This window comes from Girardinichthys multiradiatus, chromosome 20, assembly GCF_021462225.1.
Source record: "Girardinichthys multiradiatus isolate DD_20200921_A chromosome 20, DD_fGirMul_XY1, whole genome shotgun sequence".
NCBI classification, from domain to species: Eukaryota; Metazoa; Chordata; class Actinopteri; order Cyprinodontiformes; family Goodeidae; genus Girardinichthys; species Girardinichthys multiradiatus.
This window is the reverse complement of record NC_061812.1, coordinates 10,206,859-10,225,717: the sequence shown is the minus strand read 5'-3', so window position 1 is coordinate 10,225,717 and position 18,859 is coordinate 10,206,859. Positions and strand designations below refer to the sequence as shown.

The following is an 18,859-nucleotide window of genomic DNA, read 5'->3' as shown; positions in this document are numbered from 1 at the left end:
TCCAGAAGGCCACTATTGACACCCTCAAGCAAGAGGGTAAGACACAGAAAGACATCACTGTGCTCAATTGGCCTGCCAACTCTCCTGACCTGAACCCCATAGAGAATCTGTGGGATATTGTGAAGAGAACGTTGAGAGACTCAAGACCCAACACTCTGGATGAGCTAAAGGCCGCTATCGAAGCATCCTGGGCCTCCATAAGACCTCAGCAGTGCCACAGGCTGATTGCCTCCATGCCACGCCGCATTGAAGCAGTCATTTCTGCAAAAGGATTCCCAACCAAGTATTGAGTGCATAACTGTACATGATTATTTGAAGGTTGACGTTTTTTGTATTAAAAACACTTTTCTTTTATTGGTCGGATGAAATATGCTAATTTTGTGAGATAGGAATTTTGGGTTTTCATGAGCTGTATGCCACAATCATCCGTATTAAGACAATAAAAGACCTGAAATATTTCAGTTAGTGTGCAATGAATCTAAAATATATGAATGTTAAATTTTCATCATGACATTATGGAAAATAATGAACTTTATTACAATATGCTAATATTTTGAGAAGGACCTGTATGTTCAAAAACCCTACAAAGGCCGAAATTCCACCACAGTGCCATAAAAGACTCAAAGCCAGCTGTTGCAAATGCTTGATGGCAGTTTGTTGCTGCAAGCATTTTTTTTTTTTTACATAGGACCAAGTTAGTTTAAATAAGATTTTATTGAACTTTATCCTTCAGTAACTGAAATTATTTTAAAACTACAACTTGCATCTAACCAGGTTACCTTTGTTTGATATGATGTATCTTCAATGATCTAAAGATGTGTGACAAAAAAACAGGAGAAATCTGTAAAGACGAAACTATTATACAGCACTGTAGTTTGTGCAATTCTTCACTAGCTAGACAAAAACAATCAGTTGAATCATTGTGAGTTTTGTTATACTATGTTCTTATTGACAAAAGAAAAATCCCAGTTCAAATGTAGATCATTTAAAGAAGAGCCACAGTGTCTCAGTTTGTTTACAGTAACAATCAATGCTTACTGGCCTGAAGAATGAGCAGGTGAGCAGATTTACTGTGTTAAACCAGCTGCCAGATGACTGTCAGTTTCGATGGTGCTGCCTTCACTTGAGCACAAGGTTTTCCACATGGAGGACAGAATGAGGGCGAGAGGTCGATACATGTCCAGAGAGCCGGATGTCTGTCGTGGCAAACAGACGATGTTTGTTGAACATTCAAGGGAGGATCTGTCAGTCTCTTGGTCAGGCCCAACTGTTTCTTCTCTGCATCAGTCTTTTACTTCACTTGCCCTCCTTGAGTTGTCTTTATTTCTCCTTGTATATTTAATGACATCGCTAAGAGAAGGGGTACAGGTGTTAGGAAGAGATAAAATAAATGAGACAATTAATGACATCAATAAAGTAACACAATAATGGCCAGATAGATAGATAGATAGATAGATAGATAGATAGATAGATAGATAGATAGATAGATAGATAGATAGATAGATAGATAGATAGATAGATAGATAGATAGATAGATAGATAGATAGATAGATAGATAGATAGATAGATAGATAGATAGATAGATAGATAGATAGATAGATAGATAGATAGATAGATAGATAGATAGATAGATAGATAGATAGATAGATAGATAGATAGATAGATAGATAGATAGATAGATAGATTTGTTAAGCCACCTTACTCTGACTTCTGAATAATTAAGCTATATGAAGGATGCTAAGCTTAAATGATGAAACCAACAAATAAGAGAAATTAGCAAAAACATCTTAAATCGCAGGCTGCACGATTGTGCAGTTGGTGGCACTGTTGCCTTGCAGCAAGAAGGTTCCTAGGTCTGACTGACGGCCGGGGGTCTTTCTACATGGAGTTTGCATGTTCTCTCCGTGCATGCATGGGTTCTCTGTGGGTACTCTGGCTTCCTCCCACAGTCCAAAAACATGACTTAATTGGTCTCTCTAAATTGCCTTTAGGTGTGAATGAGTGTGTGCATGGTTTTTTGTCCTGTGTGTCTCTGTGATGGACTGGCAACCTGGCCAGGGTGTACCCTGCCTCTTGTGTGTAGAGGAGGGTGTAGACCGCTGGAGATAGGCTCCAGCCCTCTTGTGGCCCACTTTGGAAGAAGCGGTATAGAAAATGACTGACTGACTTATTTCGTTATTATTTGAGCACACACTGCACAATATACTCTCTAAGTGGAATATGAGAACTGAATAGAAATTATTGAAACAACAGCCAGAATCCAATAAAAAAAAAAAAAAAAAACTTGACAAGACTTTCAAAAAGCCCAGGCAGCCAGATTTGAACATCTGTCTCTTTAGAATTAAATGTTAAAGTTATTGCACAGTACTGTAAATTAGCCAGAGATTATGTCAACTTGTCTAACCTGAAAATGGATGCCAGTGTGGTGATCAGACCAGAGCAGCTAACAGTTCTGCAAGTCAACACAAAATGTAGCAAAGTTAAAACCAAAAAACACAACAAACAGGGGGAGCTAACCAAGTTACCAAATGCAAGTCATTGTTTTTTATTAAGCAGCCTTGACTTTGTTTTTTAGCCATGTGAGCTGTGGAGCTACACGGGTTTCATTCTGCCACATCACAGCCAGACTTCTAATAATTGCTTAACCTGTTTGATTTAAGTGGAAATCAACAAATTATGTAGAGATATCCATTCTAACTTCCACTTGCTAACCCTTATTGTTTCCTCAAAGAACATTAACAGTGCAAGACCCACCTTCTGGTGTGGAATATCTTTCATGTGGATGAATAGTCGAGAGGTTTTTTGTTGTCCGATGAGCTAACCCCTCCTCCTACTTCCCTATGTCTAAAGGGATTGCTCAATCCAGCTCTCCATCTAACGGGTCCGGACTTCCCTAAACCTGAAAGGTCTTACTAAGCAGGTTTACTGAAAGTTCTGTTTAAGCTGGTGTCGGGAAATGACTCGCCTAGCCTCTGACAGACTTCATCCAAAAGTCTCACCCTTCTTCACCTGGCGGTCCGGGCGACCGAGTAGTCTATCGCAGTCATTCACACCTTTGACAGTCACTTTTGTTCACGGCTGCTCATTCCCTAATTTTAAAACTGGCTCTTGGTATACGGGCTAGGTTAATTTTAGTAGCTCAGCACGAGCCCCAAGGGCGCTGTTTTAACAAACTTGACTAAGGCAACCTATAAAAACCTCCTAAAATATCTTAGAACCAGGCAACAAGACTTTTTACCACCAAAGAAAAACCAACAATACGGTGACTCGAATAATTGAATGTCCACGATTTAACTAGAATTGTATATGCTTTCTTTAATTAGTAATGCTTTTGCAGGGGTCAGTAACAGCTTAAATTCAGCACACAAAATAATTTCAATTCAATTCAATTCAATTCAAAGATACTTTATTGATCCCCGAGGGGAAATTAGAATTCCAGTACAACCCATCCAAACATACATCATGACACAAGACAAGGGGGGACGGGTCACCGAGGCTTTGCTGCCCACTCACAGGCGCTGCCCTTGCTAGATGAGAAAAGAGGCCACATTAGGTAAGTAGAGGGAAAAAAATCATATTTCACACTTTATCCTTAGCAGGATACAGTTTGAGATTGCAAAAAACCTCAGCACAAAGAAGCAACAAATTTACAAAAAACAACATCATGCCGGGAACGGTGAAGGTTGTGTGAGGAGTGCAAATGTTTATCTTGATCATGTGTGTGTGTGCAAGTGAGTGTGTGCAAGTAAGTCCATGAAGCACTGTCACAGAGGCCATTGTCCTTGATGGTTTGTTGGAATGTACATAAACCGGCCAAGTTCTGAGCAGGTCCACAGGTGTCCTCAGGGAAGGGAGGGGGCAGAGGGAGCAGAGCGTCATGTTTACATAACTTCCAGGAGAAGATGAAGATAGCCAGCCATCAAGGCCGCGCAGGGGAGCCAGATTCAGAAAAACAATAATTATTTGGGTTAGGCTGACTCTTAATTTTCCGTCAGCCTTGAGAGTCTCACTGGTGCTTCTCAAAGGCAAATCCAAACAGCCAAATTCATGGTCTTTCTGCCAGATCCGAGCGAACAACATTCTCCAAGATTTATCCCATATCCAATTTCAATAATAGAAATGAATCAATCAACTCAACCTGTCTTTCCCTGATGCTGAAACTAGTGAGTTTGGAGAGGCTTTGAAGACGGAGGCTCATCCATGCACCTGATGGAGAAGAATTCTTCTGGTAACAACGAGTGGACTGGAAGTCCGTGTTCACGACTGTATCATTCTCTGGGAAATGATGTATCATTTCCCAGAGAATGATACAGTCGTGAACACGGACTTCCAGTCCTGTCATGAACACGGACTTCTGGGAAGGAAAACGAGCACACAAACCTACTCCCGTCAGCAATCTTTGCCAGAATGCAAGTCAAGAACAAGCCAATACTCAATTTTATCGGGCAAACTCAGCTACATTGCATTTTGTCAAGCAAATAATCCAACTTATCTTAGAGAGATTTTCACTGAAGGGCTTGTACTTACAAGGTGTGCAGATTTGCCAAGTCGCTGAACACACCCTCTCCCAAATGGCTGATAGAGTTTTCTCCCAGGTTCAGAGTCTCCAGGAATCCCAATCCAACAAAAGCTGTCTCCTCAAGTCTCGTCAGGTGATTGTGGGACAAGTCTCTGCACAGATAACCACAAATATAATAAAATCCAACTCTAACCCATTTGCTTTTAGTTGTACCTAATATTGTTAGATAACAAAAAGATGTTCAAAAAATAGGACATTTTAACAAAGCTGATAATATATGCTAAATGAGCTCTGGACAGCTTTAACGAGGTTAGGTAAGTATGATGGTAAACATGATATAAATGATACAGCAGAGGCTGATGAAACCATGTGGAACCACTCAGCTGCATAGTGATTTTAGTTTTTAATAGCAACACACTCACAGTTCCTCCAGTTTTTGGCAAAACTCTCAGGCATCAGGACGGATGATGCCTATAGCGTTGTGGCTGATTTGCAGGATGCGCAGCATGCGGAGGCCATACAGCCAAACTTTATTAACCTCCGTTAGGTTGTTGTGTTCCAGCTCTCTGAAAGATGGGAAAATAACAGAAGGGCATGGAAACGACATTTATTCTGGAAAACTCCTGGCTGACAATTCACATACCAAGAGAAACCTTGATTGGAAAACATTTCCAATTAAAACTAAGCAGCTACTTTTAAAGCAATGCATCCACAAATAGTAAGTAAACTGGAGAATGTGATTTTAAAATCCAAAATGAACATGATACCCACAGCTCTTCAATATTGTTCAGTCCAAAAAAGGCACCATCCATGAGCTTTGTAATGCCATTTCGTTGCATCTTTAGTGACTTCAGCGACTCCAGCCCTTTGAATGTCAGACTATCCACTATTTTGATCTTATTACGCTTCATTTCTCTGTCAGGAAAGTAAATCAAAGTTTTATTTAGTCAACTATTCATAAAACAGTAAAAAAGGCTCATAAAATGAGTGGACTGTCTAAAGTAGGCGCATCAGTTTGTTTGACTGGCCTGAATAAACGATCAAGCTATGATAAAATTTAAATAAAATGAATTAAATTTAGGGCTACACAGTGGTGCAGTTGGTAGCACTGTTGCCTTGCAGCAAGAAGGTCCTGGGTTCGATTCCTGGCCGGGGGTCTTTCTGCATGGAGTTTGCATGTTCTCCCTGTGCATGCGTGGGTTCTCTCTGGGTACTCCGGCTTCCTCCCACGCTTCATTCAAAATAGAAGCACATTGAAATGTAGAGACTTGTCAAATTTCCCAAAGGAACTGCAGAAGAAGCTGTACTTCCACCTGTGCTGAAACAAATAATGAACGGGCGCAGAAGTCTGTTGGTTTTTGAGTGGTCGAGTGCCCTGAATGGACCCATGCCAGGTTCTGGGAGCGGTTAAGGCATTATTGCTTTCCATAATTAAGCTACAGGCTCTGCAACACATGATGTTAGTGTTCCTGTGTTACAAGATGAGAGAGTGGGAGGAAATTAACATCCCTCCAAGTTCTGTGCTGATGCGCCTTCCTCCACCAAAGACCAGAAAGGAGTAGATGAATGCGTCACGTTGACATAGGGCACACGTGCATTCAAGACAGTTTGCCCCAATCAGAATGAGATGATTGGGACAAGTGCATGAACTACCCCTCTCATTCACAATACAATTTTTTTCTGACTGAGCTGACTCCGATTTTTATTTTTATTCCAATTTGCTCCTTATTCTAAATACTTATGTCCATGTAAGCCTAGTGATACTGAGAAAGACCAACTACTTTTCCACATGGAGCCAGGTTGATTGGATAGCCCTGTCCCTTAATAAATAAAATAATGATTTAAAAACAGGATTTTTTATTTAATATGCTTGTCTTTTTTCTATATCAAAATTAGTTTATGATCAGAAACACTTAAGTGTGAGAAAAAAGCAACGACAGAAGGAATTTATAAGAGACAAATGCTTTTTTGCAGCACTGTAAATAAACAGCTGTGTATTAGTCATACCATTCATCATTAAAACTCTGATGATAAGTCTGAAGCAGTAAGACATAAGATGTAATAAGGATGCTTGTCTAAATGAAGACATTCAACAACATGAATGCATGCAAGCAAGCAGTAGTTTAAAATGTAACAGTAATATTTATATCCATTCTCACAATGTGTTCAGCTTCTTCATTCCATCAAATACAGCGATGGAGTCTTCAATGGCCCATGATATTTCATTATTGCGAATATCTCTGAAGAACAAAAAAAGAGAGACTCATATTAAACATTAGACATGGTATAGGGACCAAACAACTGAAAATGTCTTCTGTTAGTGCATAAACTCATCATTTCCCCCAGGACTGTGGTTGCCAGTAAGAGCAAATCTAAATTAGGAACCAAACAATCTGAGACCCCAAAACTTCTAAGCTGTGTGAAAGTTTGGTGGTCCTGCTTCTGATGAGGGTTAATGATCGGCTCTGTTTATCGCAGTTTGTGGGTCTAGAGGAAACCCAGCCTTGTGTTCGCAGGATGGGTCAGAGAGTCTTTTGTTTCACTTTCCTCATGCCTGGCCACCCCTGAAAGATGTTTGGCTCTATAAAATGCCGCTCTTACAGGATAATAAACATTCCCAAACATAAACTCTCTTTTTTTTTTCAGTTCAACGCCTTAAACACTCTCTCAATACTTCATAAGTTACAGAACAAGGTTTATATGCAAATTATATACTTGCTTTATTAGGCTAGCATATTAATGTATAGGATTTTAAGAGCCTTTGTTGTAATGCTAATGTTCCCCATTAAGTTTGCCGCTAGCACAGCTAAAGTACAGAACCCTCTCACATCCCACATGTATGACACGTACAGGGCTCTTACAAGGCAACGCAAATATTCCATTAGTAACACTGATTATGATTGCATATGCAGTTTGAATCCATCAGAGTCTACTTAGGAGAGAACCACATTCATTAAATGTTAATACAAGCTAATTATTAAAGCACCTCTTCAGGCTGTCAAAAACACTTTCTTCTCCACTTGGAGGACCGATAATACAGAACTAAAGTAGAAATCTGGGAAAAATTACACACTGTGTGATTTGATTTAAAATGAAATGACTAACGCAGGATTACCACACAACAGAAACTTAATCAGCGGATAAAGAGAAAGCAGCTTCTACTGTTTTCCTAACTAATAAGGATTCTCTGGGAAATGATGTATGTTCATGACAGGACTTCCAGTCCTGTCATGAACACGGATTTCTGGGAAGGAAAACGAGCACACAAACCTACTCCCGTCAGCAATCTTTGCCAGAATGCAAGTCAAGAACAAGCCAATACTCAATTTTATCGGGCAAACTCAGCTACATTGCATTTTTTCAAGCAAATAATCCAACTTATCTTAGAGAGATATCACTGAAGGGCTTGTACTTACAAGGTGCGCAGATTTGCCAAGTCGCTGAACACACCCTCTCCCAAATGGCTGATAGAGTTTTCTCCCAGGTTCAGAGTCTCCAGGAATCCCAATCCAACAAAAGCTGTCTCCTCAAGTCTCGTCAAGTGATTGTGGGACAAGTCTCTGCACAGATAACCACAAATATAATAAAATGCAACTCTAACCCATTTGCTTTTAGTTGTACCTAATATTGTTAGATAACAAAAAGATGTTCAAAAAATAGGACATTTTAACAAAGCTGATAATATATGCTAAATGAGCTCTGGACAGCTTTAACGAGGTTAGGTAAGTATGATGGTAAACATGATATAAATGATACAGCAGAGGCTGATGAAACCATGTGGAACCACTCAGCTGCATAGTGATTTTAGTTTTTAATAGCAACACACTCACAGTTCCTCCAGTTTTTGGCAAAACTCCCAGGCATCAGGACGGATGATGCCTATAGCGTTGTGGCTGATTTGCAGGATGCGCAGCATGCGGAGGCCATACAGCCAAACTTTATTAACCTCCGTTAGGTTGTTGTGTTCCAGCTCTCTGAAAGATGGGAAAATAACAGAAGGGCATGGAAACGACATTTATTCTGGAAAACTCCTGGCTGACAATTCACATACCATGAGAAACCTTGATTGGAAAACATTTCCAATTAAAACTAAGCAGCTACTTTTAAAGCAATGCATCCACAAATAGTAAATAAACTGGAGAATGTGATTTTAAAATCCAAAATGAACATGATACTCACAGCTCTTCAATATTGTTCAGTCCAAAAAAGGCACCATCCATGAGCTTTGTAATGCCATTTCGTTGCATCTTTAGTGACTTCAGCGACTCCAGCCCTTTGAATGTCAGACTATCCACTATTTTGATCTTATTACGCTTCATTTCTCTGTCAGGAAAGTAAATCAAAGTTTTATTTAGTCAACTATTCATAAAACAGTAAAAAAGGCTCATAAAATGAGTGGACTGTCTAAAGTAGGCGCATCAGTTTGTTTGACTGGCCTGAATAAACGATCAAGCTATGATAAAATTTAAATAAAATGAATTAAATTTAAATACTCACAGTAGCTGAAGATGGGGAAGTTTGAAGACTTTTGACGGCAGCGCAACTAATCTGTTCCTGTTCAGCCGAAGCACCAGCAGTGAGCTGGAGATGTTCTCAAAGCACCCAGGCTCCAGGAGGCTGATCCTATTGTTACTTAAATTCCTAAACGATAAAATAAAAGCAGAAAAACACTGACGCAAAAAAATTTAAAAGGATAAAAATGTTTCACCTTCTTGAGCTCTGGTAGATGAACAGATGTTTTCTTTAATAATAAAAGCATCAACGCATGTAGCTTCATTATAATATTTAAAATGCTTTAAACTACCCACAGAACTGCTACTATTTAATATAAGCTGGCAGTAGTGTTTTATATTCCATAAAACTGATTATACAACTAACCCAGTGAAATTGTAGCAGATGAGTAAAAGTAAAAATTGTTGATAATGTTTAATGAGGACTCATATTCAAGAGGGGAAAAGTAAATGCTGCCAACTTCAGTGATGCGTTTTTATATTACTTACAGATATTTGAGCTGCATGGATGGAAAGGATCCCACTCTGAGCTCAGAGATAGAATTAGACGTTAGGTCCAGTGTTTCCAGAGAAACGTAAGGTTGTAGTTGATGCATCAACAGTTCCGAGATCCGATTGTGGACTCTGAATTATATCAAACACAACAAGGTTTGAGTTTTCTCCAATAACGTCGACAACTTACAGGAAGTGACTTAGCTAAAACAATAAACCCAAGTAGCTAAAACCATCAATAACGACACCTAAAAGAGGTCCGTATTGTTCCAACGTTTGGAGTGACCTTTGTTTTTTTTTTACTTCCGAGGAGACAGGCTCCATGAATTTTTAAAAAAGGGTCATGAGTAGGGTTGCCAACTCCTTGATAAATAAATAAGGGACACCTCCTGGTAGGGCCGTCCAACTCCACTGTCTGCACCTCTACCGGCCTGGTGATTTTTTTCACCCTTTTTCTTTGTGTGAAATAACTTTGGAAACATTGGACTCAAACCCAAGTTTAATTCGATGCATGTTTTTGACTGATACAAATATCCATGGAAAAACAATTATTCAGCAATTTATAAAATAATTTATTCTTTTTGCAAAATAAAATGACTAGACAAAAACAAATATCCTTCTAAAATAAATAAACTACTATTGAAAAGACCTCCGTCCTGCTTAACTTAAAACAATATAAAAAAGCATAACAGTATAATGCAAAACATTTTCGTAATAGTGCATTTAGTGCAAACACAAAGTCTGTAGAAAAGTTGTAAACATAAACACTTGTGCCCTAAAGGCCATGACTGTACAGGTGTAGTGAAAAAAATATTGAACTAGTGAACTAAAAAATGCAGTGCTGAATTATGTGGAAACAACCTATTATTTATATTTCATTTGAGCTCTTGCTGCTGCAAGGAGTTGTTTGCTTTTCAGGACTACCGAGTAAAACTCTGAGCAGGACATTTCATTAATTAGACTGACAATTAGCTCACTTCTCATTAATTCAGTAGAACATTTGTTCCTCACATCAGTCCACTTATTTTTCATGATGGAGAAAATATTTTCCACAAACCCACTAGAAGAAGGGATGCTGAGGACAAAGGGTACAATAGCCTATCTATCTATCTATCTATCTATCTATCTATCTATCTATCTATCTATCTATCTATCTATCTATCTATCTATCTATCTATCTATCTATCTATCTATCTATCATCTATCTATCTATCTATCTATCTATCTATCTATCTTTTTGCGAATCAACCTAACACGTGTATCTACCCTTAGCAACGGTACCTGCTGGTCAATGAGATGAGCCGAAATATTCTGTCAGCTCATTGGTCACAGAGCAGGATATGGCTGGTAATGAATTTACCGTAATGTTAAATATAAAGCAACCCATCATTTATTAATTCTATTGACATTTTAGTGAAGATTTTTGATCCACCTAATAATACGGGACGCGTAAAATATGGGACAATTCCTTTTTTCAAGGGACTTTAATAATATTATAATGTTTAGGTGCAATGTTTTAAAAAGTTTGAACCTACACATGTTTTGTGTGATTTTTACGTTTACAATCAAAGGGATGAAGAGACAAGGCTTTGGTCGATTATATCAGCAAAATAATTGCAATAAAAAATAAGATCAATAAAAACAAAAAAACAAACAAAGGATAGTTCAGCAGTTATTTGAAAGACCTTAACTTTTTACATAAAGGACTTCTCCAACCCTAATCGTTCAGTTCTGGCGTAACATATCCTTCACTCATATCAACAAAAGCAATGATATATGAGCTGCCAAGGTCAGGTGTTCTGGGAAGCATCTGGGCTGGAGCTGAATCATGCCTCACTTCCACCTCACCACAGATGCTGACGTCAATTATTTTTGTTGTTGTTGTTTATAATGGGATATACTGAATGACAGCATTTTGTGATCTGAAAGATGTTTGTGGAATTTAATTGAAATGTTAACTCTGCTCACCTCTGAACAAATACTGGTCTGATAGCTCTATAATTTATACACACACACACACACACACACAACTGCTGGTCATAAAGTTAGAATATCATGAAAAAAAATTATTTATTTCAGTAATTCTATTTAAAAAGTGAAACTTGTATATTCATTCATTAGACACAGACTGATATATTTCAAATGTTCTTCTTCTTCTTGTATTATTTTTGGCAGTTGGCAAATAACTTTATGATGTGCATTACCGCCACCGACTGGTATGGAGTGTGGTTCTTCATGGTTTTAAATCTTATTTACTATTTCAACAATCAAATTCTATTAATTAATTTTGTTTTTTTGAAAAATCTAATTATAATTTGAATATGTTTGCTACCTAAACTTCTTTGCAAAGTATCTATCAAATAAAAAGTTCCTTTAATACCTACAAATTTTCTCCTTAAAATTGTTCTTTCTTGTTCATATTTCTGACACTTCAATATTACATGTTCTATTGTTTCCTCCTCTCCACAATTTTCCTGTATTATGTTTCTTTATCTTGAACAATGTATAATTAAGTCCTGTATGTCCAAATCTTAATCTTGTAATTAACCTTTCCTCTTTTCTGCTCCTTCTTCCAGTTCTTACTTCTCCTACTATCTTATTGATTCTGTAAAACCATCTTCCTTTCCTCTCTTCATCCCACCTTTTTTGCCACTCTTTCCTGATTCTCTGTTTAATTATATTTCTTGTCTCTGACCTACTAATATTAATTATAAAGCTAATGTTGTTTTGTGTTGCCTTCTTTGCTATCTTGTCCATCTCATTCCCTCCAACTCCTACATGTGCTGGTACCCATAAAAACACTAATATTAATCCCATCCTTTGTATTCTAAATAAAGTAAAATGTCTGGTCTACCCTCTGAATGATTATGTTTTAAACTTAATAATGCTGAACTTGAGTCTGAACAAATTATTGTTTTTAATGGTTTTATATCCTCCACCCACTGCACTGCTAACAATATGGCTAATAATTCTCCTGAATATATCGATAATCCATTTCTTATCCTTTTTCTTTTCCATCAATGCCATATCCACCACTGCTTCTGGTAACAGCCACGGTGGCACTATTGGCAAAGGCAACATTGAACTTATTTCTTTTCCATATATTTGAAATTCTTCTGCTATATTATTGATGGAGTATGGAGTGCTCTAAAACTCCCTGCATTGACTTTGGACCCCAGAAAACACAGTGGACCAACACCAGCAGATGGCATGGCACCCCAAACCATCACTGACTGTGGAAACTGTACACTGGACCTCAAGCAACATGGATTCTGTGCCCTGGAGTGCAGCACCAGGTGTCTTCAATATTTAACCTTTTCACAATATTCAAATTTTCTGAGATACTGAATTTGGGGTTTTCATTAGTTATCAGTTATAATCATCAAAATGAAAAGAAATGAACATTTGAAATATATCAGGAATTACTGATAGTATATTTCACTGGACACTTATTGGCAGGTGTCACTAAAGTGGTCAACCACTTATTTTCATCAGGTATGTCACTTTATTACAAGTTTGACACGGTTTAATAAGCAATAACATCATTTGACGACAAAAATTTACTAATAGGCAATATAATTCAATTGTTTTGCCGAAAACCGGCTTTTGAATCCCCCAAAACGGCGGAAGTAGACGTAGGAGACGATCTGTCACCCTAGTAGCAACTCAGCAAGACTGTCATCCTAGTGGCAGCTGCCACTACTACGCTCAGCTGTGGTAGTGGCAGCTGCCACCGGAAGTGCCATTACTACCTGGCACTGCCACGAATTGAGGTCGGCCCTGCTGGCCAAACAGCACCGATAAAGTTTGGTATAGCCCAGCTGTCTGCTTTCATCTTGGTCAACTCTGCTGCACTGAAAGAGGCACATGGTCCAATTGCCGTTTACAGAGAGAGAGAGAAAGAGACTACATACCAGAATTTAATTAAGTAAAACCCAAATAGTGGAAGATGCCAATAAAGATTTAAGCAGACTCAGCATTATAAGTAAATATTTCAAATATGTTTAATTAGTTTCATGGGCTACGTGTTTAAAAACTGTAGTTAACATTGTTAAAGCAGGACACACCTTAAGAACAAGGAAGCTCTCAACAAAACGGTACAGGAACATAAACCAATCAGCAGTCTCAACACTACCTGGAAAAATGTGTTCCAAGAATTCTAGTCCAAGCAAACTGCCAAAACAATTGAGCTACAGGCTTCAAAGACAATTTGGTTCCTCCTCCTACACGACAGATGCACTTCCCAAGACTTATAAGCAGAGTAGACACTGCTTTTTAAACACTCCTATCTTTTTGAGGCACAGACCACAACAGACCAAACATGTTTCAGGAGATTTCCCAAACGGCTTCACGGTCCCATTTACCTGTTTTCCCCCAGAAGAGGAAAGGGGGGGCAGAATATCACCGAACTTGCCGTCTGGATACAAACAATCCGCAGAGTCTCCTGCATGTTGTTGGCACCTCTTTAAAGGCGAACCTGAACAGGTAAACTGACTCAGCGGAAAAAAAATGAAGTGACTGTGGACAAAGTGATTATCAGCTTTGCTTTTAGCTGCCTGGCTTAATTTGCTTGACGTGTCCGGATAATTTGTTTGAAAGTGCGGTACTTAATTGTTAGTTCGTGTGCCATCCAACGCAACAGAACTTGACATGAAAAGTGAGAAAACAGACCTTAACCCGGTGGGCAATGGCCAATGACGGATGTAGTAAAAGTTTATTTTAAGAAAATGTGTCAATATTATGTTTTTGTAGCTGAATGGCGTTTATTGGCCATCTTGCACCGAGACATAAAAGCAGTTTGGCTCTAAACAAACATGCGGAAAAGAGATGAACAGGGGAGGGTGGCTATTTATTTGCTGACCAATCACCGCGCAGTAGTTCCAAAGGTCCCTGCGGACAGCAGTTGCTCGTTGCTCTCAACACTTGTTTCAAACCTGCTAACCGGGTTGCGCCTTCGCCTACTGGTAACTGTGACAGAGCCTTGGAGAGTAGGTCACTGCTTAGAAGACTGCAGCCATGGGTCATCGGCGGACTCTCAGAGTAGATTATGATAAACCCACCAGCATAGTGTGCGTGGTCGGCTCTGAACTCAACGTCAACCTAGACAGGTAGGTTTATCTGTGCCGCCTACACTGGGGCGCTCTGTTTATCAAAGATCCGGTGTTTGAATACATTTCAGAAAGGCTAATAATTTTCTATGTTTGAATATGACAGAGGCTATTGGAAATTTATGTTAGATAATAAAACAAAATATAGTTTTTTAGTAAATTCAGCCTCATTGTAGGCCGAATTTTTGTGTTAACCTGTTAAACGTATAAACATAGTGCCAAAATGGATTTAAACTTTAGATTGAGCCCTTTTTATTATGCAAAAACATGAGCGGCGTTTTTAGATGCAGAACAGGCCTTCAGTTTTCACTTTGAGAGGCGCTAAAAGTTTCAACAAAAACTTCTTAAACTTACTTTTTTTACTATTGACTGAAGGATTGTCACGTTAGTTACACAACTGTATTGTTATAGTAGAGTTATCGCAAAATAAGGAAGTCATCGTTAAATCACTGAATGACAGTTGTATCTTAGAAGCAGAAATTATGTGTATTTTTCTTTACTTTGGACACTTTCTTTACTTTGGACGGTACGGACACAACAGTCCTCTTTTGTTGGAGCCAACAGAAAAGACTTTGTCTTTCTCCGTTGAAATGGGCCTACGTTCTGAGTAATGCCAGCATACTCTGCATAACAACCAGCTAGATTACTGATGGGACTGCCACATGGCATTGTCTGGCCAGGGCTCTAAGTGTTTCAAATGCAACTCAATACCATCTTATACCAGAACTCTAGGCACATGACACTTGTTGATGTTTTGCTTACTGGAAAGTGACTTATTACTGCCTTTGCATGACCAATGAGTAATTATACTCATGGTCTGGGCAATTTCCACTTTCAAAGTCAGACTATTTTTATCTCAGGATAAGGTTTTTCTTTTTTACAGTAACTTTCATGTCTTTGAGGTGGTGAATGTTTAAACTCACATATCTTTGCTGTGATTCTTATAATCTCCAGATCCTAATTTTACTGACTCAACTGTACACAGGCCACAAGGTGTAAATAGCACAGATTCCACTATATTTAGAACATCTTAAGTAATAGGCTGGCTTTTATGTAGTCAGAACAATTATATGCACAGTTGTAGAAGTAGAAAAAGAAGGGTGAAACTCCTGGTTTAAGCATATAAATTCCTCTATCAGAGAATTGATAAGTATGTGCATGTTTAGAAGAACTTTGACACTGGGTCATAAAAATCTATTATGGTATTAAACTAGAGCTAATATTGAACAAAAACAAATATTGAATCTTTTTATGCTTAAAATAAATTCAGAGTTGAAAACTGTTTACCTGTCTTTTAAAACGTCCCAAACTGAAGTAAGTGATAAACGTAAACACTAATATAAACTGGTAGTTCTTATAACATGGGAGTTTTAGGTGGTTTCTGTATGTAGGCATGATTTCATCGGACACTCATGCATCAGGTGATATAGTTGATTGTACAGTAACAGTGTTGCTTCTTATGTCACTTTTATGTCACTTTTTTAAATAAAACATAATTTCTTAAGATTGGTTTACTTTTTAAGCCAGCGAAGGTTTAAAATAACCTCATTATGACCTCTGCTGCCAATTTGGTTTGTGATCTGGGCCCGTATTCACAAAGAATCCTAAGACTAAAAGTAGCTCCTAGTGATGAGATTTTAAGAACATTTTTTTGAATTTAAAGATTTTTCTTAGAATTTTATTTTGGTAAGATAAAGTTATTCACTAATCCTTAAGAGATCTCCTAAAGTGAACAAATGTTAAGAGTAATGAGGAGGACTTTTTAATGAGCCTAAGAGTGTCTTAAGCAGAGAAGATGGCGGAAAGACCGAGAGAAAGATATTCTTTGAACGATGACAGTGAAGTAATAAAACGATACTGGCTCGATTGTGCGGGGATCCACACCCTAAACTCTTGAGTAAATGAGAACATAAGCTTCTATAACAATCATACAGTTATTATTATAGAGATAAGGTGCACCTCTAATGAGGTAATATTAGGAAGGATAAATGAGTAATAGAAACAATAATGAATACCCGTGAATAAAGAGTGAAACAATGTACAAATATAGTACAGACAGATTTCAGCATTATTTACAGACTGTAAAATACGCTAGACAAGATGAAGTACAATCTAAGCACTATATACGCAGAAGGAAGATGTAAAGGAGGTGAATAAGTATTTTTCAGAATCAGAATCAGAAGAGCTTTATTGCCAAGTATGTTTTTGGACATACAAGGAATTTGTTTTGGCGTAGTCAGTGCAATACAATACAAATTAAACAGTATAAACATATCTACAATATAATATAAATATATGTGCACAGTTTTAAGTGAGTGAGAGTAAGTATAGAGCAGTATAAGATGCAAGAGCAATACAACAGTGCAGGTGATCATTGTGCAAGTAAAGCAGGAGTCCAAGCTGAGCGTTAATGTAACGCATAGAGTTACAGGTTACAGGTGTCCTGTCAGCAAAAAAGGGGGGGTTGTGGGGGAAAGGGAGAGTGTCAGGGTGGTTTCCGGGCTTTGTTAACCAGGCTGCTGGCAGATGGGGAAAAAACTGTTCTTGTGGCGTGAGGTTTTGGTCCGGATGGACCGCAGCCTCCTGCCAGAGGGGAGAGTTTCAAAGAGTCTGTGACCGGGGTGGGAGGGATCAGCCAGAATCTTCCCTGCCCGCTTCAGGGTCCTGGAGGTGTACAGTTCCTGGAGCGACAGTAGACTGCAGCCAATCACCTTCTCAGCAGACCGAATGACACGCTGCAGCCTGCCCTTATCCTTGGCTGTAGCAGCGGCGTACCAGATGGTGATGGAGGAGGTGAGGATGGACTCAATGATGGCTGTGTAGAAGTGCACCATCATAGTCTTTGGCAGGTTGAATTTCTTCAGCTGCCGCAGGAAGAACATCCTCTGCTGGGCTTTCTTGATGAGGGAGCTGATGTTTGGCTCCCACTTGAGATCCTGGGAGATGATGGTTCCCAGGAAGCGGAAAGATTCCACAGTGTCAATTGTGGAGTCACAGAGGGTGATGGGGGCAGGTGGGGCTGGGTTCTGCCTGAAGTCCACAACCATCTCCACTGTCTTTAGAGCGTTGAGCTCAAGGTTGTTCTGGCTGCACCAGTCCAACAGATGGTCCACCTCCCATCTGTACGCGGACTCGTCACCATCAGAGATGAGTCCGATCAGGGTGGTGTCGTCCGCAAACTTCAGAAGCTTGACAGACTGGTGACTGGAGGTGCAGCTGTTGGTGTACAGGGAGAAGAGCAGAGGAGAGAGAACACAGCCTTGGGGGGAACCAGTGCTGATGGTCAGGGAGTCAGAGACGTGCTTCCCCAGCCTCACGCGCTGCTTCCTGTCAGACAGGAAGTCAGTGATCAACCTGCAGGTGGAGTCGGGCACACTCAGCTGGGAGAGCTTCTCCTGTAGCAGAACTGGGACGATGGTGTTGAAGGCAGAGCTGAAATCCACAAACAGGATCCTGGCATAGGTTCCTGTGGAGTCCAGGTGCCGGAGGATGAAGTGAAGGGCTAGGTTGACTGTATCATCTACAGACCTGTTGGCTCTGTAGGCAAACTGCAGGGGGTCCAGGAGGGGGTCGGTGATGTCTTTTAGGTGTGAGAGCACAAGGCGTTCAAAGGACTTCATCACCACAGAGGTCAGGGCGACGGGTCTGAAGTCATTAAGCCCTGTGGTCCTTGGCTTCTTGGGGACAGGGACGATGGTGGAGGACTTGAAGCAGGCTGGCACATGAAATGTCTCTAGTGAGGTGTTAAAAATGTCTGTGAAGACTGGAGACAGCTGATCAGCGCAGTGCTTCAGGCTGGCTGGTGAGACAGAATCCGGACCAGCAGCTTTCCGGGGGTTCTGTCTCCTGAAGAGTTTGTTTACGTCCCTCTCCTGGATGGACAGAGCCGTCCTCGACGTGGGTAGGGGGCTGGTGGGGGGGAACTTCACGGTGGGGGTTGGAGGTGGGGGTGGTGGATTGTGGCTGCAGCTGTTGGGGGGCGTCGTGGGGGATGGTTGCAGGACTGTCCCTTTGTCTTTCAAAGCGGCAGTAGAACTCGTTCAGGTCGTTGGCGAGGCGTCGGTCGTTGATGGAGGGGGGGCTTTCGGCTTGTAGTTGGTGATTTGCTTGAGCCCTTTCCAGACAGACGCAGAGTCGTTGGCTGAGAACTGGTTTTGGAGCTTCTCAGAGTACAGTCGTTTGGCCTCTTTCACTGCCTTGCCAAACTTGTACTTTGCCTCTCTGTATAT

General features: G+C 39.8%; 2 protein-coding genes across 5 annotated transcripts in view; one reads left to right on the top strand and one right to left on the bottom strand.

Moving 5' to 3' along the window:
- Positions 1-927: 927 nt before the first annotated feature.
- LOC124856693 (leucine-rich repeats and immunoglobulin-like domains protein 2) lies at positions 928-13,789 on the bottom strand. 3 transcript variants are annotated; one of them, XM_047347439.1, is made up of 12 exons: positions 13,658-13,789; positions 9,520-9,654; positions 9,017-9,160; positions 8,699-8,842; positions 8,350-8,493; positions 7,936-8,079; positions 6,679-6,759; positions 5,291-5,434; positions 4,942-5,085; positions 4,528-4,671; positions 2,405-2,452; positions 928-1,350 (listed from the first exon to the last, which is right to left on the bottom strand). In XM_047347439.1, exons 2-9 carry the CDS (start codon positions 9,624-9,626, stop codon positions 4,968-4,970), a joined length of 1,026 nt encoding a protein of 341 aa, XP_047203395.1. In that variant the 5' UTR covers positions 9,627-9,654; positions 13,658-13,789; the 3' UTR covers positions 928-1,350; positions 2,405-2,452; positions 4,528-4,671; positions 4,942-4,967. The 3 variants fall into 3 exon arrangements, with proteins under 3 accessions (XP_047203395.1, XP_047203398.1, XP_047203396.1); XM_047347442.1 differs by lacking the exon at positions 9,520-9,654 and having other exon boundaries at positions 13,658-13,788; XM_047347440.1 differs by lacking the exons at positions 928-1,350; positions 2,405-2,452 and adding an exon at positions 3,471-3,527.
- The window catches only part of padi2 (peptidyl arginine deiminase, type II), a 22,729-nt gene continuing 17,618 nt past the window's right edge, over positions 13,749-18,859 (top strand). Inside the window, exon 1 of one of the 2 annotated variants that reach the window (XM_047347437.1) lies at positions 13,749-14,007. In XM_047347437.1, the coding sequence (XP_047203393.1) occupies positions 13,844-14,007 (164 nt within the window). In that variant the 5' untranslated portion in view covers positions 13,749-13,843. Of the gene's footprint in view, positions 14,008-14,422; positions 14,631-18,859 lie in introns of those variants that run through there. The other variant, XM_047347438.1, reaches the window with a different exon arrangement.